The 27,552-nt window shown below is 45.9% G+C and overlaps 1 protein-coding gene across 1 annotated transcript in view; it reads left to right on the top strand.

The window, feature by feature from the left end:
- The window catches only part of SPOCK3 (SPARC (osteonectin), cwcv and kazal like domains proteoglycan 3), a 1,171,449-nt gene that overhangs the window by 498,219 nt on the left and 645,678 nt on the right, over positions 1-27,552 (top strand). Inside the window, exon 3 of the mRNA XM_085641793.1 lies at positions 14,445-14,559. Coding sequence (XP_085497919.1) covers positions 14,445-14,559 — 115 coding nt within the window. The remainder of the gene's footprint in view (positions 1-14,444; positions 14,560-27,552) is intronic.

Here is a 27,552-nt window from a genome sequence, read left to right as displayed (position 1 = left end):
GCATCAGTATTTTGTTTCACACTGGGGGAGGGTGGGAAGGTAATGCTAAAATTAATGAGATGATGGTCGGACCAGCCAGAAGGTACGGTGGCGATGTACGTGAGTTCCCTGATGTTAGATATTATGGGGTCCAACAAATGGCCCGCTGTGTGAGTAGGGCTAGAGTTTATTATAGGCAAATTTAGTGCAGCTAGATCTTCCAACAGATTATAACATGAGGGGATGGTGGGATCTTCAAGGTGTAGATTTAGATCACCCAACAGGGAGAAATTGCTAGATGACATATAGTAGGGGGTGATAAGATTAGCAAAGTTTGATACCCATTGAGAAGGGTTACCTGGAGGTCGATAAATCAGAAGGCCTGACATTGTAAAATTGGGGTTCAAAGAGATTTTGAAAAGGCCCGCTTCACAGTCTGGAATTGGTACAGATTCCAAAGTACATTTAAATTCTCTTTTAAAAATAATAGCTACCCCGCCCCCTACCTGTTTTTCCCTATCTATTCTGACAATAGCATAGTTATCGGGGAGGGCAGTGGCAACATCAGGGCCGGCGCTGTCATGTAGCCATGTCTCGGTTAAGAAGACAGCGCTAGGGCATTCTTCAGTAAGGAGATTAAAAATCTCATGCTTATGCTTAGGCAAAGATCGACAGTTAGTACTGTAAAATACGTATGTTGGCTGCAAGTTATTACGTAATATTTTGCATTTCCTATGTCTCCTGGATGGGTTGGGGTGGGGTTGATATACGGTGGTAGATAGTTTACATTCGGAGCAAACATGAGTTCCGACTTTCTGAAGGTTGGACAGAGAGCAATTCGGATTGGGGGTAGGGCGCAACGCTTTCAGAGCAGATGATGTTCTTACCAGCCTGGGAGGAGCAGTGGGAGTGAGAGCCTCAGCCTCGTGCCCCGTCCTGGCACGGACGGGCACAGACGGGCTAGTCTTTGGCGTGTCTTCGGCGTGCCGAAGGTGTGCCCGCTGCGCTCGACCGCTGCGCTGTCGAGTAGTGAGCATAGTAACAGGAGGAGAGAGGAGTGGGCGTGGCTACGTGGGTGGGCGTGTCCCCGAGTCACGAGTCACGTGGAGCAGCGACGCTGAGGAGGGATTGAGGTCTTCCCCTCAGTTCTTTAGGCAGCTGTATCGCCTCTAGCAATTTTCCAACCACTTCAGCATTCTTTATGGGAGTTCCACTTGAGGTCAGGAAACCTCTTTGTAGCCATAGCTGGCCAAAATCATGGACAACTCCGAAGCCATACTGGCTGTCAGTCATCACAGTCACTCTCACATTTCTTCCAATCTTGCAGGCTTTTGTTAGTGCCACCAATTCTGCCACCTGAGCGGATTTAACTCCTTTCAAAGGTGATGCTTCCACAACTCCTGAAACTGTACACACAGCATATGCAGCACTTAGTGTTCCTTCATCCGTTCTCAAGCAAGATCCATCCACAAACAACACATGATCACTCTCAGGTAGTGGCAGATCTCTTATGTCTGGTCTTGGTTTTGTACAGTAATCAAGCACATCCAGACAGTCATGATCAACTTCATACCTCACTCCCACACATTCAGCATCAGGCAATAGTGTTGCTGGATTCACATTCACACATATCTCAAAGCTCACATTTGTTGCACCAAGAATGACTTTCTCATATTTAGTCAGCCGACTATGAGACATGAACTGTGTCCGGCTCCTTGTTAAAAGGATTGCCACATCATGACGTACGAATACCCGTACAGGATATCCCATTATGATTCCCTCACTTTGTTCCAGACTTCTGCATGTAGCAGCTACTGCTTTCAGGCAACCCGGTAAACCCACAGCTACTGGGTCAAGTGTTGATGAGAAGTATGCGATTGGCCTTCTCAGACGTCCAAGTTTCTGGATTAACACTGAAAGTCGACATCCATTTCTCTCACTACAGTACAGCTCAAATTCTTTTTCGTAATCTGGCATTCCTAGGGCAGGAGCTTCACATAGCCGGTTCTTCAACTCTTTAAATGCTGCCATTTCCTCTGGGTTTAATTCCAATGGGTCTTTCACCTCACTTTTTGTCAATTTAATCAGTGGCTTGGCAATCAGGGAAAAGTTACTTATCCACTGACGACAGTAACCAACCATTCCCAGGAACATTCTCACTTCTCTTTGTGTCATTGGGGCCATTGCTTAATTTGTAAAATATGAAGTCCAGGCGCTCAAATGTTTGTTGGAGGCCACACCTACTTTTCAAGGGCCCCACCCACTTCCTCCACTGGCTCCACCCACTTATTCTATTGACTCCACCCACATCCTCAACTGGCACTGCTAAAAGTCAGATGTAATACCTGATCTGAATATTATATGTTTCTTTTGTCTTCATTGATTGATTTTGCGCGCCACAAAGTGTTATTCATACTTTTTAAAATGTCACTCGTACACTTTAATGCTACGATAAAGAACCATCAGAGAGCGAGTCTAAAACGGATCTAAAACTTATGGGCCCGGCCCTTTTCAGTATCATGTATCTTTATTGTTGAGTTCCCAGATATTAAAACGAACATTGCCTGCATTAAGCTCAAATCCATGAAGCCTTCCATACCATGCAAACCCCTTATACAGTGTTTCTTTACAAGTTGAAAACAGCCCCAATTTACAAACATGGCCAATTTGTTTTGGCTTTCTGATTCTCTAAGGGGGAAGGGGCACATTTCTTTTGGTACCCGGGCCTATATTCTTTCCCAGTCCGACCCTGTATAGGTACAGTTAGGAGAAAAGTATTTCTCTGTTATTTCAGTTAAATTAACAAATATTCCTACTCCATAATTTTCTAGAGAACTGTGTTCAAAGCAGGTAGCTGTGCTCCCTCTAGGGCTAATTTTCATGCATTAGAACGCAAATATTCTTGGTATGAGTAGTACCATATATAATGTGATTCTCAGCCACATAATACTTTCACTTAGCAGGCTCAAGCTAATGTCTCCCAGTAAGAGTCTCAGCCAAACGGAAGAAATGTTACGAGGGGCTACTGGTCATGACGGGCCTGAGACTGACTTAGTATGGAAGATGCAGAAGCAAAAAAGCGGCTTGAAAAATGCATCTTAAAATATGTTTGAGACAATTTTGGCTTTGTACGGTGATGCAGAGAAATATGATTAAACGATACTGTAGTTTCACACGTGATGGGTGACACTTTGCAGGTCTTGACTGTACAGGATCAACAGGAAGGCAGGTTACGAGGATTTTATAGGATTGGACTTCATACAGCAATATTGATAACACCTTAAAAAGCTTTATCAATATAGATGATAAAACATCTCCACACAAGTCATGAAACAACAATCATATTTGTAAGTGCCGTCAGGCACCAAGAAAGCAAGATCAGCAATTACCCTCCTGACCATGGCATGTTATTTTTGCTCAGCTGGCAGCAGTATGTTGAGTGCAGGCAGTGACTACACAGCAGCCTCTCTGGGAGTTCTCATGCAAATGTGCCATGTCTTGATGAGGAGTTTTACTATTTTCCACTTGTCCACTCTGAAAGTGGCAGAATACCCACTGAATACACCATAGATAGAACATATACAACTCAGCAGGGGAGCAGCAAGTTGGAGCGTAGGCAAAATCAGGAAAAACACCCAGCTCCTTCAAGCATCGATCACCTGATACTGATGTGGTGGACTCCGTCTATTCAGTTTCTCAGTCAGTACAATGCCCTTAATCGCACAGTTGGAGACTAGGTTGTGCAGTCGGGTTAAAGTAAAGTTAAAGGCCCTGCACGGCCCCTGCCCTCCTTCCAGCCTTCTCCTCCTGGCCCGGTTTGGTCAGTGGCATTGTAGAGGTGAGGTGCCCCGTGCCTGGCACCTGAGGCATGATTGCTCAGGGCAGGCCTTTGACTAGTCACTCGGTGTTTCACTTCACAGTTCACTTCATGCAAATTAAGTGAACTGTGAAGTGCACCGGCACAAATTAAGTACTGGTTTACTTCCCAACACTCTCCCCTCCCAAATCTTGTCTGTCCATTATTACAATTCCCTGAATCTCACTCATTGTGGTAATAGAAGCTGTTTTCTAAAGAAAATAATTAACATCACTGTGACCATCTGTATGTTGCTGCTATAAAATGTCGAAGCAAAACTTTTTACTTTTCCTCCTAATCTACTTGTTTTTAAAGATAATCCTCTGTCTTTTTTCAGTACAATGCCCTTAATAGCACAGTTGGAGACTAGGCCGCACTGCTAAAGTCAGAGTTAAAGTAAAGTTAAAGGCCCTGCACAGCCCCTGCCCTTCTTCCAGCCTTCTCCTCCTGGCCCGGTCAGTGGCATTGTAGAGGTCAGGAGTCCCGTGCCGGTGGCATGATTGCTCAGAGCAGGCCTTGGACTCGTCACTCGAGTGACGAGTCCAAGGCCTGCCCTGAGCAATCATGCCTCTGGCGCCAGGCACCTGACCTCTACAATGCCACTGACTGGGCCAGGAGGAGAAGGCTGGAAGAAGGAGGGCAAGGGGGCCGGTGCACTGCAGGGCCGCCTGGCCGCTTTAACTTCCTTAACCCCAGATTTCATTGGGAGCCGAGCAGGAGCCGGAAGTACCTCGCCAATGCCGGTGACCGTCACCTCCTGCCACCCACGAGTCCACGACTCACCAAAAAAAAGCAGCGTTGGTAATGGCATAATATATTATAGATGTTACTTACTGTTACTGCTATGGTGGTGGAGGGCGGATGGACACTGGCCTGCCTTTATATTCGATAGGCGGCCTAGTATAGGCTGCTGTTGCTGCCTGCATAACGACGTCGTCGGGGCCGGGCTACCACCTCAAATGCTGATGACTCGTGGGTGGGTGCGTACGTGCGGGTGTGCCGGGCGGGGCATTTTAAAACAATCTACGCACTGTGCCACCCCACAGCCCTACCCCGGCAGAACAAAATCCAGCCCCCTGCCCAATCTGTGTCCTGCCCACCGGCATCGGCTGCCGCCTAATTAAAGAAAAAAATTCAAAATGCGCATCGTGACCATCACGACTGAATCAATCGAATCTGATCTGCATATTGGATTGATTCATGCAGGCAGTAAATAAATTACGAGTCAGATGGTCTGGATCGGTATGCTATGCGCCGAGTCAATGAGGTAATTTATGTCGTGCAGAGTTGCAGATACCTTGTGTTTTGTAGACCCGGCCCTGATAAATATGTGCCGGTGCTAAGCACCGGCACAAATTAAGCACTGATTGGGGCTCTCATCCCTCTAATGATTTTAATCCTGTCAATGGTCACTTTTCTCAGGCCTTTCTCAATGTTATGTCGCAGATACTGGACTTCTTTTTTGCAGAATTGCAATTTGGCTGGAGATACCTTTAATCCTCCATCTGCCAAGTGATTCAGTAGAGCAATGGTGTCTACTTCACAGGCTTCTCGTGTTTTTGATGCCACAAGCAGGTCATCAATGTATTGGACCAAAATTGAATTTTCAGGCATTGTTAGACTTTCCAGAGATTTCTTTAGCAATTGATTAAATATCGAAGGGCTTTCTGTATACCCTTGTGGAATTCGGCACCATGCCAAAATTCGCTCTCCAAATCTAAATGAAAAAATTTGCTGGCTGTCATGATGCAACGGGATTGAAAAGAAAGCATGGCACAAATCAATTACTGTATACCATTCTGCATCATGGGGAATCTGATACAAAATCACTGATGGATTTGGCACAATGGGACAGCACGACACAACAATCTTGTTGATTTTTCTCAAATCCTGTACTATTCTGAACTTTCCATTAGGTTTCTTCAGTCCCATTATTGGTGAATTACATGGGCTGCTCAATATTTCTCTTAACACCCCCTGCTGGATCATTTTTTCAATTATGGGTGTTATTCCTTCAATTATTTCAGGTGTCAGTCTGTATTGTGGAATGTTTGGGTAAACCACTCCCTCTTTTACGGTAATTTTTACTGGATCTACATTTCTCATCAGGCCCACATCTTCCCCAGTAAAATCCCAAACTGCTGCTTTTACTGTCTGTTTTAATTCTGGGGCTAATGCATCTGGATTAAATACAGCATATGTTCCCATAGCCTCACATTCCCTGTTATCCATGGTCATTCTGTATAGGACATCCTCATCTGGTGTTTCAAAGGTTATTCCATCTGGAGTACAAAAAATAGTGCAATTCATCTTGCACAGCAGGTCCCTGCCTAGCAAGTTCACAGGACTAGTGTCACACACCACAAATCGGTGCATTTCTGAAAATTTCCCTATTCTAACTCTTACTGGTTCAGTAAGATGAGTTTTGATCTGTGTGTTGGACACACCAACTACTTGGATTGCTTCATCCGAGAGAGGAAGATTCTTTATATCAGCTGACCTGACAGTTGATCTCGTAGCTCCTGTGTCAACTAGAAAAGTAACACTTTCACCATTGCTTTTTCCATCTACAAATGGTCCTGCCTGGTCTATTTCTAGAGTTGCGCCAAGTACGCACTCCTCCTCCTCTCTTCGGCACCGTCGAAATTCTCCCTCAGAATCACTTCCCTCATTCCTTAGCCAATATTGTGACACAGCGCTTGCGCGTTTTGGCTTGTTTACCTGCTCTTCATCGTAGAACCCCGAATCTTGGCTGTACTTCTGGGATCCTATTCTTTGTGGCAAGGGTGGTTTTGGCACCTGATTCTGCTGCTTAACAGCCTTCTGCTGTTGCTGATGCTGACCACACCCCTCACTCTGCACCTGTGAATTTAATGATGGATTGTCATCATTAGTAGACGGTGGATTCTTACACTCGGATTTCCAGTGCCCTAATTTTCCACAGTTGTGGCAGGGAAACCTTTTCTTTGCTTCCTCAATATTACCTTTCCCATTTCCTGGGCCAAATCTGGGTTTATTTCCTGGATTATTTGCTTGTTCGACCAACTGAGCTTCCTGCCTTTCTGCAACTTTTACTTGTGCCCACATCGCCTTTTCCTTCAGTTTCCTGTGCTTTGCCTCAATTTCATCACTGAAGTATTTTGCATGTCTCAGGATCTCATCAATCTTTTTGCTCTGCCAGTCTACGGTATGCTGCCTTATCATTTCACTGATTTCAGGTCGCAAGCCATACACAAATCTATATACAAAATGGCTCAGATCCTTGTCACCCAGATGTTCCTCTCCACTGAACTGTTTGAAAGCCAGTATTAGTCTTTCATAGTAAGCATGGACTGATTCTTTCACTTCCTGATGTGTCCGATCTATTTTAACCCAGTCTGTTTCCTTGGGGGGTATCTTATTTTTCAGGAACGCCATAACCTGCTCATACTTTTTCATAACCTCCGGGTCTGGGGCTCCTGTCTTTGGATCTCTTGGGTATTCTTTAGTGGGCCAGTCTATGACTATTTTACATTCTGACCACAAGTCTGCTGGTTCAATTATATCAAACAGACTATTCAGGTCGATCCACAGCACTTTTGACAACTTCACAAATCTGTCTACCTGTCTATACCACTCGACGGGCTTCTCTCTTAGTCGAGGGAAATCATTTGTAAATGACAAAATATCTTGAATGGTCCATGGGACATGTACGTACCCTCCTCCTGGAATCTCCCTCATGGGATAAGCTGTCACTGCTTTCTCCTTTTCTTTTAGGGGGAATGTTGAGTAAGTTCTGTCTGCTGCATCCTCTCGTTTTCTATACCATCTATCTTTCCATCTTTCCACATCTCCCCATTTTCTCAACAAAGCAATCATTTCCTTAATCTGCCCTGTTCGGCCTGCATTGTTCAGATTCTCAATGTCTTTATCAGTAAAATCCACTCGGTAAGGCTTTTGTAAAGCTTTTACCTTCTCCACGTCGATCCCCATTTCACTGGCTATTCCTTTCAACCTGTCATGTATGTTCTTTGCTCTCCATGTGATACTCTTACACAGGAATAGAATCTCCCCTTCCTGATAAATTTTCAGTGTTTCTGTAGGGATTGTTCCTACAATCAGCTCCTCCATTTCCATACGTATTCTAGCTACATCAATTCCCTGGGATTCTTTCTCTTTCCTCTGCAATGCTTTCAGCCAATCATTCAAATCTTCCGCAGTTATCCCTGCGGATTTTTCTGCACCCCCTGGTTCTGTCACTCTTTGTGGTTCTAAGATCGATCCTCCAATCATTCTGTTCCCTTCCACACAACCGGAATTCAAACCTGTGTTAGTCTGCACATTCAACTCTCCTCCACATATGGTATGTCTCCACTGATTTTCTCCTGTTCTCCACTGATTTTCTCCCGTTCTCATTTCTGCCTGCTCTGGAGGAACAATCAATCTGTTGGCTACATATGGAACTGTCAAACCACTTTCGCCAACCCTCTGCTTGTCGAAAATCGGCATAACCGGACCTATTGTTACAGGCACCGTAACTGCTTCAAGATTTTTCGTCAGTTCTCTGATTTTCTCCGTCAATTCAAATGTGGTCCTTGCCAGTTCTCTGGTCTTTTCATCCTCAATTTCATTCACCCTTTCTCTTTCTCTCTCTCTCTCTCTCTCTCTCTCTCTCTCTCTGCAAGGGAATTACTGCTTTTTAACTCAGGGGTCATAACCTCTGTCTTTATAATCCGCAGGGTGTCTCTCATTGGGGTAACTGCTGTTCCTACCTCTGGTTCTCGTCTATACGGGGGTGATCTTTTGTAGAACATGTCATCTAACACATCGTCATCAGACTCATTTGCCCCATACCTCCTGGTTTCTACATTATGTTCTTTTTCTGTACACTTTCTCCCTTCTGTCTCCTCTGCAGTTCTCACAGGATATAATCCTTCAGTCATGCTGTCTTCTCGCCATCTTCTCATCCGATCATGATGAGTTTCATACTTTCGCCCAAACATATACCTGTAATTTCCTCTACTCCTCTGCTTTTCTCGCTCATGCACTTCGTCTTCCCATTCAGTTAATGCCTCAAATTGCGTTGGCCTAGGCCGAGGCTCTAGGCCCATCATTCTCTCCCTTAAGTTCCTCATTATGGCCAGATTAAATGAGCCATGCTCTGGGAACGCTAAAACTCCATCATCTTTAGTATACTTTACCCAGTTGTCTAACCAAATACCGGTATGATACCCATATTTTGCAACCATGAAGGATGCGGGGGTTCTTATCGAAGGAAGTAACTGTCCTTCCCTAGTCACAATATCCTTATCCTTGTCAAACCAGTTCTTAACCTTACTAAACAAGGATTTCTTTTTCTTTTCCTCAGCGTGGTAATTCATTTTCTTATTTTCCGCAACCCTTTAGTCTTTTCTTCAACTGTACGATCTCCTGTCCAATTGCAGCGCGACTCACACTAACGCACCAATCCTGGAGCATCTACGTCACTGATTCATTCCACGAATCCCAGCGCGACCCACACCAACGCACCAATCCTGGAGCGTCTACGTCACCCTATATGTCTCCCAATCCTTGCGCGGCGTACACTAGCACACCAATCACAGTGCTTCCACCGTTCTAACCCACCGTCCAATCACAGCGCGGTCTTCCTGACGTCAGCGGTCGCTGCAGCAGCTTCTGCTCCTGTCTCCTGTCTCCCTCGTCTACCCCTCCTTTACAAAACTACTCGGTAGACTTTGTTTCAATTTCTACGAGTCTGTTAGTTACAACATACAAACATCTCCATTGTCCGCTTCGCTAGCCACAGAACAGCAAAAGACCTTTCCCACGAGAATTCTGCCTTTCCCGAGAGCAGCGCTTACCTCTGCCCTACTACAGAATCGTTACTTCCGTTGATAAAGTAGCACATCCCTCTACTCTACCCTTCTAACAAGCATCAATTAACTGTTTTCTCCGGAAAGCTCCTAAGAGTTTCACAATTAACCAGAATGCCTTCTCATTCACGCACTTTCACACCAGAAAATGTAGTACATTCACACAGAATTCTGTCTTTCCCGAGAACAGCGAACAGTCTGTCCTACTACAGAATTATATCACACGTTAACAAAGCAGCACTTACCTCTGCTCTGTCCTTCTAACGAGCTTAGAGAATACCTATTACCTTTCTAGTGATAAGCGTTAACGGAATGCCATAAGGATCCCTGATACCTAAGACCAGAACTTCACAGATAACCTTCGCTATTATATACACTTCTCTCACACAGAAAATACGTTTCTAATGGTAACACACGGCGATGCTACCTCATCGAACCCAGACAATGCGACGCGCAACTTCAATTGTCACACGTTTTCCCCTGTCTACATACAGGGCTAACAATCCCGCCTTTTTCCGAGAGCAGCACTCCCTCTGCCCTACTACGGAACTGTCACCGACTTCCTACGTCCCAGAAGCCGTACACACTACACAAAACTCAATACGACTTCAACATACAGTGTTAGTACAAACATGTTATTGTTATGTTATTTTCATTTATACAGCGCACAGCTACTCGGAAGTGTCCCGGCACTATAGACCGCTGGGGAACCCGTCCTGACTATCCCTGTGAGATGGTCCCTTTCTGGGTATCTCCAAGGTGAAACCAGGCATTCCAGGCGTCTGTGGGGGGGCCGTTGTAGAGATGAGGCAAGCTTAATGCCCAGAGTTGCCGAGTGTGTTCCTGGTTAGAGTAGGTACCGAGGCGAGAATTATCGAGTCCGTTTTGACCCTGGTCCACGACCCTGCCGCGTCGGGAATTGAACCAAGTCCCTGGCCGATTCTCTGCTTACGGATCTGCCACCTCTAACCAGTGAGCCACACCTCTCCAACATCAATATCAATCAATAATCAATAAGCTTATATACACGCAAATTCACCAGATCAAGACAATGGTTAACCATCATTCTGCTACCAAGAAACTGGTGCAGATCAGAGCTTCCGAATCCCCTCTACTTCCACGGACGGAGTGATCTCACAGTCACACGTTCACACACACATCACACGCTGGTGGGGCCCATAACACCAACATTCATCCTACCACTCTATCCGTGCCATGTATAAGGGGAAACACTTTCCTGTACCTAACCAATCTGCATATACCTTGAGGTCAATGGCATCAACTAGTTGCTATAGATCTGGTGAAAAACATCATAATATTCTTATATTCAATAAACATGACAATAAAATAACCACCCGACACAGTAATTCAAACAGAATTTTGTTTATCTCAAATTGTAAGAAAAGCCAATTAAATGCAAGTTCATTTATCTCATATTTACCTATTCTGGCTAAAAGTCAGATCCTAAGTCAGAACCGGTCCTCAGCAAAATAGTTAGAGTTTCTAGCCGTCATGTAGAGTCACCGTCCTCTCCGTCAGCATCGGGACCTCTGATCATCAGTTCGGGAAGAAGTGGCGCTAGACCTCTCTAGTCTACTAATATTTATACTAAATTTTCATTCCACATGTTGCAATCATATCTTACAAAACAGTCAAATGGCGGAAATTATGTCGTCTTGGTACATTGGGATACAGTGCTAGTTTTTCACACGCATTGATAGTCTCAAATAATAAATAGAAATTAGGAGTCCATAACTAATTCGTTACTTCTACGGATGTCTCTTTAGGATAATATGTATCTCCTTCGTGAGACCACTATAGGTTCATCATGTCGGCATTTGGATTAGTAACAAATCTTCACATTCAGGGGCATTTGGCATCTCTCCCGGATTTGTCGTCATGATGATTGGCTTTTCGGCTCAACAGGAGGGCAAGGTCACAGTCAGCGCGAAGCCTCCTTTCAATTATTCATCTACTCAAATGCAGGCTGCGGGTGGTAGCCATTTTCAGCAGGCCACAATGGTCAACTTAAGTAGAAAGAAACACAAAACATAATTACTGCATAGAAATGATTATACAGTGTTATTCCCCTGCTAATACCCTTTTGTGTATGCATTTACCTAGCTATTTGCGACATCAAAAGCCATTAATGCATATTAATTATAAGCGCAAAACAACATAACATCACATAAGCAACATCTATTTCTGTCAGTTTGCTCACCAACTTAGTTCACTTATTATTTTAGCCATGCAATAGCATTCCCACGTGTAATTATTCTGTTAATAAGGTTGATTAGACTAGACTCGACAAATCTTTAGTGATTAATAATTAATCAGTAGTACTTTTAATTATAACATGCGAAAATGAAACAGGTATTTGGGTTTAAAGTAAAAACCCTGCTCCATCACAGGGAGGTGCCCCTTCCTGCACAAAAACAATCCTGCCTATAATGCAGGCACTCTTGCACCATGACGCAAGTGTGCCTGCATTGGCCCCTAACAGCCAAGAGAGCGCACGTGAACAACAAGAATGTGTCATATCATGTTGAATTTGGTGCATTCCTGCCCTTTCACACAGCATGGCAAGTTGGCTTGCTGCGCTGCATGAAAGTTTGTTAAATTCCCCCCGCTGTGACTTAATTTAGACTGCTGACCATTCCGCAGCAAGTCTCAGATTACACTAATTGTAAATAATGTAAAATCTCAAGAAAAATCATTAATCACATTCGCCTCCAGTTCGTCACATTGACAGAGTATGAACAAGCTGTAGATGTGCACTCTCTTTTACTCCGTTTCACTTTCTCTAGGTACTAAACATAGGCCCAGCTTCTCATGGCTGTCAGGCAACACATTGCATTGCATCGCAGAACCCAAAGAGGCTGCACTGCATTGTGTGACACAGAGAGAGCAGGAATGCACCATATTCACAGAATTATTGCCCTCTCCTCCCCTCTCACTAGCGCCGGTGCTGATTTCAGCTGCCTTGCGCCAGGCACACACCTTGACACTATAGCACTAGGGTGCATGCCTTAGTCTACTGTAGGTTTTGTACTGAAAGGGTACCCTGTCAGTACAAAATACTATGCGTAGACACACTTCAAAGCTTTTCCTACTTTGTATGTGTAGCGTACAGTGCAACATGCATGCAAAGTCAGAAAAGCAAGGATAAATGACAACATTTCTCCTTTTAAGTTCTGCTTTCCAGCTGCATAATTTATTTGCACTTAACCCTGTCGGCCAATGTCAATAGATAGGGTTTAGCATCAGAAATCATGGTTAGTAGCATGAGAATGCCAACGTACCACCCATGTAGTGCCCCCGGGTTGCAAAGTAATGCAAAGCAGCGTTTTACGCTGCTGTGTGTTACTTTTCCATACAAACCAACGCAAATACCAATTTGCCTTGATATGTTAATCTTAAAACAGGTTTAGCGTTGGGTTTGTATTAGAAATGTAGCTCTAACCTGACTCTTAACGTTTGAGAATCTGGGCCTGAGTCCCGAATTCTTCTAGCTGTCAGGCAACGCAGGTCAGCACCCAAAGAGGTTGCGCTGCGTTGTGTGACACGGCGAGAGCAGGAGTGCACCATATTTATTGAGATGTGGCACTCTTCTTCTCCCTCCCTAGCGCCAACACTGATTTCAGCTGCCGTGTCCCAGGAACACACCTTAGCGCCATAGCGTTAGGGTACATGCCTGAGTCTACCTTCGGTCTTGTATGGTAAGGGTATACTTCCAGTCGAAAGCCTATGCGTACACACACTTCAAAGCTTTTCCTACTTTGTATGTGTACTGCACAGTGCAGCATGCATGCAAAGTCGGAAAAGCATGGAGAAATGAAATTTCTTCTTTGAACGCCTGCTGTCCAGCAGCCTTATTTTTGGGTGCTGAACTCTGTCTGCCAATATTAGTAGATCGGGTTTAGCATCAAAAAGCATGGGTGGTTGCGTGGAAATGCCCATGTACCACTGACGTAACGACCTGCAACGCAAAGTAATGCAAAACAGTGTTTCATGCTGCTTTGTGTTACTTTTCTATACAAACCAGTGCAAATACAAATTTGCGTTGGTTTGTTAATCCCAAAACAGGTTTAGTTTCGGGTTTGTGTTAAAAAACAGTAACGCTAACCCAATTTTAAGCCTATGCGAATCGGGGTCATAGTGTGCTAAATTGTTTGTCCTTCAGGTCAAAGATTGTTACTTAGTCCAAACGATCACTATAAGCATTTATAGATTGACCTTACAAAACTGGAAAACCAGCCTAAAAATTCAATTTCTAATCTCCAGATTTAATTTTCTACTGCATCAGTTAATGTCCACAGTTTTTGTGTGTTCGATACTTCAGCTTGATAGATGGATTTCCTGCACCATTGGTCAGAGAAACAAAGGTTGGAACCAAAGAACAGTCACAGGGGGAAGTGTGGGAGAGCGCGAGCAGAATATCAATTTGATTCTGCCTCTCATGAAAGGCGCGACGGTGGTGAGGCCGTGCCCACGAGGAAAGGTTGAATGGCATTTGCTTCTTGCCGTCACCTTTACCAGTTATTTGGACTCCTGTGATGTCAGAGAGTGTAAATGAAGTGAAATAGTGTATGCATCGTCAAGCATTCCGATCAGAACAGGTTCGCATGTTCTCCCACTTGTGACCATGTGGAAAGGCTGTTTAGAGTTTTTTTCCTTTAATTACAGAAGTATTCGCTTTCGTAAAACCGCTCACACGCGGACTGTTTTCTGATTGTGTGCGTGTTCTTCCCTTTTAGCTCTCGATCCAGCCAAAGACCCGTGTTTGAAGGTCAAATGCAGCCGCCACAAAGTCTGCATTGCTCGTGACCATCACACAGCAGTTTGCATTAGTCACAGGAGACTGACACACAGGTAAGTCCCATTACTGTAATATATGTGTGCATATTATGCTGTTCAAAGACGTCGTACATTTCTTCTTCAAAGTAGTTGATGTACTGTAGCTATAAACAGATGTTTTAACAGCACCTGCTTCTCCGAAGGCGAACAGATGGACCTAGGGCCTCATTTATATCCACTTTGGCATAGGGCAGCGAGGCAAGGACGCCAAAGAGAAAGGGCAGGAGTGCACTGTATTTAAAGATATATGGTGCATTCCTATGGTTTCTGCCTGAGCTGACGCTATTTTGGAAGCCTAGCACCAATGTAGGCACCCTTGCAGGCTGGATTGTTTTTGTGCAGGAAAGGGCACTTTCCTGCACAAAAACTGTGCAAAGAAGGTTTTCCTCCTTCTATGTGTGCTGCAGAATGCAGTACACATGGAAAGAGGGAAAAACGAGAAATACACCTATTTCTTATCATACAGACTCAGCTTGGGATTTGATGCAACCCCAGGTTTACATCACTTTGTAAATCTGGGACAGCATCAAATTCCATGGGTGTTGCGTAGGAAAACCCACCGCAATGCCCATGGAACACCTCCCAGGGGCAGAGTAAGGCAATGCATTGATTTGCGCTGCGTCACCTTACTTCTGTTATAAGGCTACTCAAAGCCATGCAGGATAGCTTTGCATGGCTTCATTAATCTTTACTAGAGCCCTCCATCACGCTTGCACCACTTTACATGGTGTAAAAGTGATGCAGGGATCGCCTAAATAAGCCCCCAGTGTTAATTCTGCATCACCGTATGTTTGAATAACGGTAGCCACAATCTAGACATGTCTATCTATGATGAGGTTGACTCATTTACATTCCTGCCAGCTTCCAGATACCTACCACAAATAACTATAATGAAAAAAATGTTCCTTGCCCTGCGTTTTCCTCATGCTAGCACTAAGTTTAGCAGCCTAGTGCCAATGCAGGCATCCTATTGCAAGGGTGTCTGCATTCAGGGGAAGATTGTTTATGTACAGAAAGGCCCCCCTTCCTGCACATAAACAATCTTTAAATGCTGCTTTGTATTTTCTATGTGTGCTGCCTAATGCAGCACACACAGATGATGCAAAACGGCATTTGCAAAAAATGATTCTTTATGTGCAGGAAGGGGGATCTTCCTGTACATAAACAACCATTGACCTTTTGCTGTTTTCATGCGTGCTGCATAACGCAGCACACATAAAAACAGGGTAAGACCACGTTTTCCCTGGTCTTAATTCTAGCGCTGCATCATATTTACGCCCCCCCCCTCTGAATAGGAGGTAGCTCAGAATCAATGGGTGTTGCTGTGGAATGCCCATAGGTGTTAGACCTAGCATTTCTTGGCGTGGTTACCCCTGATGTTTTGCCTCTACCGCCTCTATTTTTGATGCTGTGATGGATTTCGTTTTGCTGGCTTAGATGCTTTGGGCACTTTGCCACTGATGATCAGTGTCAAAGTGCAAGTGCTCCCTGTGTGAAGTGTTATGGTAATTGGTTGTCCATAATTGGTATGTTTTCCTTACTAGTAAAGTCCCTAGTAAAGTTCACTATGTGTGCCAGGGCTGGTAATGCAAATTCTACTAGTTGGCCTGCAGCACTAATTGTGCAACCCACACAAGTAGCCCTAAGAAGAGATCTCAGGCCTGCCACTGCAGTGCCTGCGCGCAGTTTGTTAACTGCCCTGTTGTCCTGACAAGTGCACCCACTTGCCAGGCCATACCTTCCCTTTTTATGCACATCAGACACTCCTATAGTAGGCCCAATGTACACCCTGGGCAGGGTGCTGTGTATGTGAAAGGTAGGACATGTACTGAGGCGTGTACCATGTCCTGACAGTGAAATACTGCCAAATTCGTTGTTCACTGTTGCAAGGCCATCTTGCCCATAGGACAGAATGGGGATGCTGTGTCCCACGTTTCCAGCATATCTTCCCATATGCATAAGATGGAGAGATGTGGTTTAGTGTGCCTGAACTCAGAATGTAATAACACATCTTTTTGTGAAGATGGTTTTTAAATTGTGTGCTTAGAAACCACATTTTTAAAAGTGGCTGGTTTCTTGTCTTAAACCATCCTGTGCCTCTGTCTGTTTGTGTATTGACCATCTGGGTTTGGATGTGACAGGGAAGTATCCTGACCCCAGGGATGAGAAGGTGAGACAGCAACAGCCTGGCCTACATTTGATGTGGGGCGGGAGGAGTAGCCCCCTGGATGTGAAGTGAGCTGTGTCTGGCCCAGACCCCGACTATCAAAGGAAGAAGGTGTGCCCTGGCAGGAAGACATCCAGAACTGGTTTGGACCGGGCTCAGAGACCCCTGAACACAAATACTTCAAAGGCATTTAGGGGTATACATGTGAGAGCTGAAACCCCTGAACTCAAGACTGAAATCCAGACTGAAAAAGGATTGAACCTACTTTGTGTTCAAGTGGAACCTCTGCCAAAGAAGAACAGCTGAAGAAACTGAAGAGTAGGACTGCCCTTGCCGTGTGTTCTGGGGATGGCCTGCAGTTTGCTGATTTGACTAAGGAGAGGCCAAGGGACTTTGCTGTGTGCTGTGTCCCCCTGCTTGTGAGGACTTTGCTGTGTGCTGTGTCCCTGAAGTAGCGTGTCTCCAAGGGCCCGAGGAGAGCTGTTCCCCTATTGTGGAAACTCAGGAACATAAACGTTTTCAACCGTGTCTCAGTGACGCTTGGTGTGTGGTGCTTTTGCATGCCTGAGACTGCCATGTGGTCTGTGGTACTGTTTACGAGGTGCCCCGTGATCACATTGCCCCCGCAGCGTGAAACATCATCCACGCTGCTGTATTACTGTTTGTGGCCTGAGCCGTCATCATAACGGAGGCTGTGAGTGAGAATCACAGCCGCCGGCCCAAGCCACAACATGCTACAGGATTTCTGGGAGACTGCCGTCTGGTCTGTGGTACTGTTTATGATGTGCCCCGTGATCGCATTGCCCGCGCAGCGTGAAACATCGTCCACACTGCTGTGTTGCTATTTGTGGCCCGAGCCGTCATCGTAACTGAGGCTGTGAGTAAGGATCATTGCCGCCGGCCAGAGCCGCAATGTGCTAAAGGATTTCCTGAAGCTAAGAAAGCTGTAAGGTGAAATGGATCATGATCGTTGTTCACCGAGAGGAATCTGCCCAAGATCGTCAACGAAGGAAAAGGCAGCGCTATAACCCGTCAGGCTGCAGGATCGCCTAACAACGGAGCTGCAACATCATCGAGGCCCAGCAGGACGTCCGACGAGCAGGGAGAGAGAGAGCGAGGCAGCGCACGCCCCCAGGTAAGGCTTGGACTTTGGTCGGGAGCCACAAGCGTGTGTGGCCTGTGAAGGCATGCAGGAGGAGTAAACGAGTGCTCCAAGCTCTCTCCCACTGCACCGCGTTATACACGCTGAGTCCCAGAGCGGCCCGTACCTGCCCAGCAGGACCGGGGAGGCCCCTTTCAGCTTATGACCATTGTCTCTGGTGTTGGGGCCTAGTAGGGGCCTGAGTTGACCGCGGAGATTGGCGTACTGCATTACTCGTACATTACAAACTGCCTGATTCTTGCATTATGAATTGCATTATTTCTTACATTACGAACTGCCTGTTTCTTGCATTACGAATCGCATTATTCCTTGCATTACAAACTGCCTGATTCTTGCATTACGAATCACATTATTCTTACATTCCGAACTGCCTGATTTTTGCATTACGAATTGCATTATTTTTGCATTCCGAATCTCATTATTCCTGTGTTACGAACTGCATTAGTGCGTGTTGGAAAACGAGGCAGCATCTGTGAGGCCTGCACAAATAACATGACTACATTTGTCCTTCACTGGGAACCAAACACCCAATTGTAGCGCCTGACTCTCAGAGGGTAGCGTTGCAGAGCAGTCTGAGGCTTACTCAAGGGAGGTGGTGTGGGCTAGTAATCGCCATTTGCAGGGGCACAAAAATAACACTCAATAGTTGATTGTCCAGTCTGTACTTTGCTTTATAAAAGTAAGAGTACATTTATTAAACACACACACACACCACTCAATACTACGCACCAATTTACAAATATACATAAGCTGTTGGAATTACTTTGTGACATTGCATAACATCTCCACCCCTCCCGCAGGGGGGGTGGGGTCTAGTACCACCACTCCCATGTACGCACATCAACTTGCCCCCAATGCAGTTAGTTGAACATAACCTGGAGCGAGGGCCCTGCGCACTGGCACCATCCCAGTGGCAACCCACCCCATTACCTCAACAAGCACTAAAAAGGGGTAAACCTGCCTTGGTGACAGATGACCCTGACTGAGCATCTCCTACTGACCATAAAGTATGCACCTCTATATCTTAAGGGCTAGCAGTCTGGGGTCTTCACCTAAGCGCAGCAGCAAGAATCCATGTTTAGGCACACTTTAGAATGACAGTGCTCATCACCTTGCTTGATCATTTGAATGCATTGCAATTACAGCCCCTAAGGGCATCACAGATGAAATCACAGGATTGCGCATATACAGCCAGACACCCTAGCAGGACTGTCTGGCAACATAGCCCCACTTGGCCTATGACCTCTCCTTACACATGTGACTTACAGTCCCTTCAAAAGAAGTACTCCTGGCAACTACACTTCTCCTGCAGGGCGCCTCTTCACTTTGAAAGGAATCACAGGTAAAAGCATGGGATTACGTAAATACAGCCAGACCCCCTAGCAGGAGGGTCCAGCAACATAACTCCATTTAGCTTAACATCACCTTACACAGGTACTTCACTTTACACATGTGACTTTCAGTCCAACTAAAAAGAAATAACCAATAGTAAATGCATTTTGGTGCAATTACACCACTTCACCTCCAGGGGATGCCCTTCTCCAGACATCCCCAACTCAGCCCTTCTGCTGAGCCCTTGAGGGGTTATTCTTTCAGATGCCCCGTGAAACTTAGGGGTGGACTGTTCTTCTTTATGCTGGGGGAGACTGTGGTGCTCCTGCAGCCCCCCTGCACCCCTTTTCACAGATGAGGTTGACCCCCTCCTCTGGGGGCCACCAGGCACCAAAATGGCAGATTTCTTCGTGCTGGGGGGGGGGGGGAAAGACTGTGCTCCCCCAGCCGCTCCCCCAGCACCTTTTCACAAGTGAGGGTGACCCCCCTCGTCTGGGGGCCACAAAGCACCAGATTTCCAAATGCCTGGCGAGGCATTAGGGGGGCGCTTCATGCTCCTCTTTACCAGCCCCCGCCACTGGGAACACTCTCCTCTGCCCTCAGGGTCTCTGATTCAGCAGGGTGCTGTCTTCACTGGCTCCCTGCGCCAGCCTCTCGCCAGGCTCTCCTTCTGGGACTCTGTTCTCCCTGCGCAGAGGCCCCTGCTTCTGTGCACCAGTCCTGGGCTCTTCTTCTGGTGCTGATAGAGTCCTGGGGGCAGTCAGGGGGTCTCTCCTTCCAACTGCCCATTGCGCCAGGCTCCAGCACCTTCACCCTCAGCAGACCACACCCCAGAGAGAGCTTCTCTTCCTGTGCAAGCACTTTTTAAAAGTTGAGTAGGGGGCTGGCAGGAAGTCTCTGTTGGTCCTATCAAACAGCGACACATCACCTCCCTGCCCCTGCTCCCTCCTTCTTGTCCAGCCTCTGGGTTTGCTCAAACATGGCATCCTCCAGTCTCTCTGGCCACATGCTCCCCTTCCCCCAGTGCTGCCTTCACCTGGGTTCAGCTTGGTGCCTGGCACCCACCGACAGCGGTTGATGGATTGGCTTGTAGCTCCACCTATCTCCCTTCCTTGGAGGGAAGATCTTCGCTCAGGGAAGAAAGGGCATTAATCTAACCTGCCAGGGCCAGACCCCAGCCAGAGACTCGGAGAAATATGACATTTCTGGATGATCCAAAAGCAGTACAAATATGACTTTGGACTCTGCAGAATACTTCTTTTCACCTCCAATACAATGGACTTTAGTGTGTGTCTGGAATCTGTAGGCCTTGTGGAAATTAATCTAGCCATGGGCCCCACATTCCCATAGGGGAGTAATGAAGTGAAAAAACAGTAAGACACACCGACTTTCCCTGGCATGTTTCTTTCCTGTGTATAAAGCCTATTCCATGTCACCACCCCATACTGCATAAGTCCTGCCACACCATTCACTTTGTAGCTGCTCCAGGACTGCGCACGCTAGGAATCTCCCCTGCACAGCCCGTACACATGTGCACACGCGTGTACACATGTGTCTGCATGTAACCAGCCCGGTGTCCCTTACTCCAGCTGCTGCGCAGTGGCCTGGTCAGGCCAGGGGAACACCAGTAAAATCCCCATGCAGTCTCTTACATCCTGAGTTCACTGTGGGTGAGTCCCAACTTATGAGGCTCCCCCCCAGTAAAAGCTCAACAATTAGGTGCTCAAAAAGTGAAAAATCTGGGCGGCCCATAGTGTCAAAACCACCTTCTAACACAGCATGCATTAAGGACTGTGTTATTACTACATTACTAACGGCATTACGAACTGCATAGCAGTGCATTAGGACTGCATTAGATCATTGTGAACTGCTCATTAATACCACAAGAACCTATAAGTGATTGCTGGCCTAATAACCGGCAAAGTGAAAGATTACGAATACGCATATGTTGGATTTCTATCATTTGGTCTCATCGTATTCCTTTTGATAAAGATACCGCTATTTTTATAAAAACCAGTGTGGTGTCCATTTGTGGTGTTATTACTGTGTTACTGGGAGTGTGGTTGCAAATACTTTACACAGTGCCTTGAAGATAAGCCTAGCTGCTCGTGCCAATCTACCAGTGGGTGAGCAGGAGTTATCTAAGAGTGTGTCCCTCCTTACCCCTACTAGAAGCAAGAGTCCCTATTTGGACTAAGGTACCTACCTCAGCCAATTAGAGACCCCCAGTTCTAACAATAGCGTGAAAGGGGCCTTATTTACAAGGCAGCGTAGCTTAGTGCTGCCTTTGTAAATAAGGCGAGGCTGAAAGTGACATTGTGATGGTGATAGGAGTCCAGTTATCAGTTCTTCTGTAAATGCACTGTAGTGTAGGGACTGCAGAGACAGGTGCCATGTGAAGGTGTGATGCCTGTGGACAGGTGAGGTATTGGTTAATTTGATCGGTCAGTGATAAGACACAGTGCCTGTCACATGTTCTACCCCTTTACTCCATCCGCTGGTTCCCAGTATACCTAGTTGTTTATCTAAACTCACCCAAGACCCATGGGCTTTGGAGACTGTGTGCCTTTCATTTTTCCAGAGGTCTCTCAGGCCGTGTTTAGTCATGAAGGGTGAGTGCTGCATGATGAGTGTGTGTACAGGAATTGGAGCTGTCAAATGGTCAGTCCAGCACAAGATTAAAGTTAACCCCACCAAAGTATCACTTGAGGTGCCAGGACATGACATTTATTTTATATTTTTAGTACAAAATCGGGGTTGTCAGTGTTAGGGACGAAGGTGTTAAGTAAGGTAATATGTTTACCCCCCACCGTCACCACTTGTGGGATTTTGTATCTGCACTGGCTGTTATTTACCTCATGCAGTAGTCAAAAAGGGCAGTCCTCTGTGCAACAGGATGGTTGTCTCACAGACGTATGACGAATAGTCAGAAAATGAGCAATGACTTTCTCCACTTGGATATGAGATGGGGTTGGGAGTGTGTTGGAATATGCATCTCCTGTTGGAGAATGTTGTCTATTTTGTGACAGACCTGTTGTGTCTTATGAGGGTTATTAAGACCTCTCATGTTTAACTTTAGCAGGTGGGTTGAGATGTGCTTGGGTGGGTTATTTATCCCGACTGTATGGTGAAGAGAGACTTAACAGTGGAATACCCTCTCCAAGTTGTGTGCTTAAATGTATATCTCTGATATTGCACTGTTAGTAAGGCTTGTGTTCGACTTGCATAATAGCAGTAATCTGTCAACAAATGGACTGCTGTGTGAAAATCCCTCCTCCTACACCAGCCAACCGAACTAGCCATTGAAAGTAGCTAGATCAAAACATTTAACTATCTGCATTATAACACAACATAATCAAATATACTGTGATCCAGTACGTGGTCACCCCCTAGGAGGGGTCCAGCATCCCTACTTATCAACTCTGACATCATTGGGGCGCCTGCCAGTCCATGTGGGAAAGTAAGGGATAATGTGCAGCATCCTATTGGTAGGAGTGGGTGCCCCTCAGCATCAAGTCTCAATGGTTTTGGTGTCTAGCAGGCTACTGTTTAGCAGGAGTTAAGTGTGACAGCATGCCTCTCATTCTGTGTTGTTTGTCCCCTCCTCTGGTGTCTGTGATTTACTGAGTGTTAACCCTTTTGAATCTTTGATGAATTATTTGACAAACGGTCCAGCTTTTTGGGATGTGGCAAAAATATGAACCTTCTCCTTGTATATGATCTTCAGGTATGATGAGTTCAGCATTGCATATTGCACTCCAATCTGCTGCAGCTCTCATTTGACAGACAGGTATTCATGATGAGTTGAGCTGTATGCACAACTAAGGTAAAGTCTGGAAAAATAGAAATTGCTGACCCACCCATGTGTCATCTCATGCTTTTCCCAGGTGAGCCATAGAGCCATATCTCTTTCTTTAGAGTTACAGACTCTAGCAATTATCGGGAGTGTAGGTGTCCTCACTAGGGCACGAGGGCCAAGTGAGAGATGCACTCTTTCCATGGTGAAAAGCTGGGAAAGGTTTTCAGCACCCAGTAAGTTTTTTAGGAGGGCTTCCACATAGTTAGGCATGTTGCCAGTGCCTGTCAACTCGGGGAGGCCCCATATGCCCAGGTTGTTGCGTTGCGATCTTGCTTCCAGGTTATCATTCTTTGCTCCTACGATGTTGAGGACCTTACTGATATCTAGCAACTTTTCATTGTAGCTGGATGTGTCACCTTCTAGTAGAGAGATGCGGTCTCCCACCATGGTGATGCGTTTTTCTAAATTATCAAGGGCAATCTTTAGTGTAGGAAAGTGCCTCTTTTGGACATGGTTAGCCCCCCTTTTTGCCTGGAAATTGTTGTTTTGACTAGAAGTGCACAGGGTTCCCTGCCAACCAGGTTGTCTGTGCCAGAGCTAACTGTACCTCTTGTCTCCCAATTGACATCACTTCAGTACCCGTTGTATGTCCATAGTAAATGGTACCCTTGTTACCTATCGAATTGGCACTGAAGAGGGACCCCCAAGGGCAGCAGCATGAATTGTGTCACCCTAGGGTTCCGTAATCAAGGCCCTGAATTCTGCCATTAATGACTGCATGCTATGGTGCAGACAAAATTGAAGAGTTGACATGGCACACACACAAGAAACTACATGGGATACCGGTAAGACACCCCTCTAGCAAGCTTTAGCCCAAAGTCAGGGTGCACTATATCTCCTGTGAGGGCATATCTGCATCACTGAGGGCATATCTGCATCAGCAGATATGCCCCTGCAATATTCATTCCAATTCCTGGATATTGTAAGTTACCAGCGAAGCCATAGTAGCACATGGGCTGGGCAATTGTTATTACGAGTTTCCCAGGTCCATGATGGCTTCACTGAAGTATGGGATGTTTGGTACCAAACATCTCAGCATAAGAAACCTGTCCTTATTCCAGTGTCAGATTGATTAACAATTGCACACAGAGAACCCTTTAGAGGGTCCCCTGAAATCTACCAACCCTTAGTGTGGTCACAGATAGGCCTAAGCCAGCCTGCTACCACCAGACAGTGTTCTGACCTCATGGGGTGAGTGTCTGCGCACTCAGAGGTTGAGAAAAATGTCTGTCCTGGGCAGAGATGTTCACTCCTCCCCCTGGTCAGGATGAGCCATTTGTGGCAGGGAGCTTGAAAGAACTTGGCGCCTTTTGTAACCTAACCCCAGCCTCTCCTGATAGCAGGAGCAGGCCTCCCTTCTGTCCTCACCCCTTCTGGTGGGAAGACATGCGGGAAAACTTAGCAAGGATAGGAGGAGTGCACCCCTCTGCCAAGTCCACCCCTCAGGTGCTGGAAGTGAGATGAAGTACACTTTTAAGTGCACACCATCTTGAAGATGGTGGGACTCCTCCAATCAGGATCAGGAATATGCCCAACCCCCAGATAGGGTGAGCATTTAGAGGGTCTAGTCACCCTTAAGATAAGTAGCACATTGGATTCTCACTGGCACTCACTTTAAATGCCCCTAAATGTAGTATTTAGGTGGCCTCCTGAGCCCTGAACTTCTGTTCCTGATGACCTAAGATAAGCCAGAGACCACAGAGTCGCACCAGCAGAGAAGACTGGAGAGTACTACTGACTTGGCCCCCATTGACTATCCTATGTCAAAGGATGCACCCCAGCATCTTCCAAAACCCAGGGAGCACAGCCTGACTTCGACAAAGCTCAAGATCTCCTGAGAACAGCAAATCTGTTCACCCCCAACAAGCTTCAAGTTAAAGACTGTGACCTGAAGCACCGTGAAGCCCTGCTCCCGGTTCCACCTCTGCACCCAACACCTTTGGCCTGATTCCAAGTGGCCCACTTGTTCCAGTGAGGCTCCCTAGGGCTCCAGAGCACAAGTCCACCATTAGGTGACCTCTTCCGGACTCCTCAACATCACCTGCAGCCTTTGCAACCACAGCCTGCTCTGGTAAGGCGTTTCAGATACCAAAAGGCATCCCTGCACCTGTTGGCTCTGGGTCTTGATGAAGAGGACCAAAGGTGTCACTACAATCCCGAGAAGCGAAACTTACCTCTCTAGCTGTTGGTCCCTGGGACCACTGCCTGCCCTTAAAAAATATTTTTTCCATGCATTTGCAAAGGGGATGGGGTCTCCTGGGGACCCCTTTCCATTTGCGATTGCATTACCATCTTTGAAGTAGGTGGTAATTTGTGATTGTTTTGCGACTGCAATTGCAGCCGCAAAACATTCATACATGACTCATGAGTCGCTATTTGGAAGGGAACGCCCCTACCTAATAGTGAGTTGCAAAACCTATTTTGCGAGTCGCTAATTGATTAGCGACTTGCAAAATAGGTTTCGTACATGGGCCCAAGGTTTTTAGCGTGCGCAAGCGGGTCTAAAACCCGTTTATGCATGCTGAAAACCATCGTACATCTAGCCCCACGTAGACAGTTCTTGGAACAACCCTGTGCCGTAGAGGAGGATCAGTAGTAATAGAGGGCCTTCCCTCATATGAGGCACTGATGCGTAAGTTGCGAAATTGTTCTGTCCCACTACAGGTGACACAGGTGAACTCAATGCAATGCATCTGCAATAAATGTGAAAGACATGTTATTGTAGTCCCACACAAAACTATTCAATGTGTGATTGACATAGGAGTATTGCTTTTGAGTTACTAAAAAGGGATCAAGGAAACAACAACAAACCTTCTTTCGTCATTCACAATATCGTACACACTGTACTAAGAATAATAAATTATTTTAAGTAAAAAGTAGTTATTACTACAGGAACAATCTGTTTCACAGTACATCTAACACAACTATAAAGCCAGCAAGAAGGCACGGTATAAATAATCAGAATAAAACGAAAATTTCTAACATTGTTTAAAATGTTCTTTAAAAGTCATCTAGAAACTAACAGCCTAATATCTACTTCTATGTGCTATATTGTGAGAGCATGGAAGGCAGGGCAACTTGAAGTCTAAGAGTTTCCTAGGGAGAGAGGATGCACAGCATACCTCGTTGGCAGCAAAGGCTGTCTTTTTTAACAAAGGGCCGGAGACAGTGTCCCTCGTGAAGGGCAAACACACTACGGTAGCAGTCAGTCAGTTTTCCTGTCGGATTTAGCGTTATCGACTTCAGTCGAAATGTGCCATCTGCGAAGAGCAATGTGTGATGGCATACGTGAGATTATCCCTGGCAAGATCTCGGGTGATAGTCTGGGCAAAGAACCTCTCCTGACAAGTGGTCAAGTGGTAGTCCATATTTATTAAATCTTATCAGAGATTGGAATGTCTGACATAAATTATTTGCATCAAGGTATGCATCCTAGGCATTTTCCTATGAACATAAAAGGTAAAACAATGTCATTTCAAACAACACTATTTTGGTTATATGTCGATATGGGTTTTTAATCAACCTTGACATGGTGAAAAATAGACATCTGACCTAGACAACTATCACCTTGTTGGTTGTATCTGTGCCATGGATGAAGGACTTGATGCTTTCACAGTTCTCAGAAAGATAAGGTCAGGCGACATCTATATCTAATAGCTGTCATAACAATGATTCTGCATAAACCAGGAAAGATGGCAATCTCCATTAGTCAAGATGGCGTCGAGGTCTATATAAGATGGAGTCAGACCTTAGGGATTTTCCGTCAGGGCCTGAGGTGACAATCTCCCAGCATAAATTCTATCAAACATATGCGACGCTACAAGCCCCACGGCTATTGCAAGTATACAATGAAAAACTGGGGAAGGGGATGCTTCCTCCCTCATTTGCAAATCCATACTTTTTACTCTCCCGAAGCCGGGTAAGCTGTCCGAGAGCCCCAGCATTTATAGACAGTTATTACTAATAAATATTGATGCTTAAGTCCTGACCATCTTACTAGCCACCGGACTGGCTCTCGTATTACTCGAACTGGTGCTACCGCTGGCGTGTGCAATTCCACAACTACATGGGGAACGGTGTCTGGCATTCTCTCCCCGGAACATATTAGTGTCACTTTACGGGGATGGTATCACACTGTACCTAACAGATCTGGTGCGGAATTGAGTCTTGTCACACAGGAACTTATCCTCTTCCGGGCAGGCCCGGTTCTAGCGGGTGGGCCGGGTGGGCCAGGCCCACCCAAACATGAGCCTGGCCCACCCAAACAGAAGCCTTGGCCCTCGAAGTAAGGTCTTGAAGGCAGGCGCACAACGGCATTGGGATCAAAGGGCTGTCTGTGTGTGTGTGTGCGCCCGGGCTGAGACAGCTTCCCGGGCGCACACACACAGACAGTTTTTGAGATTATTGCAGCCGCACCCGAGAATTTCACAGGTCTTTAAAAGACCATTTACATGTTAACGAGGTTTTGTTTATTTTTTCACCCCTTCA

This window comes from Triturus cristatus, chromosome 2_2 (assembly GCF_964204655.1).
Source record: "Triturus cristatus chromosome 2_2, aTriCri1.1, whole genome shotgun sequence".
Lineage (NCBI taxonomy): Eukaryota > Metazoa > Chordata > Amphibia > Caudata > Salamandridae > Triturus > Triturus cristatus.
This window is presented reverse-complemented; position numbering and strand designations above follow the sequence as displayed.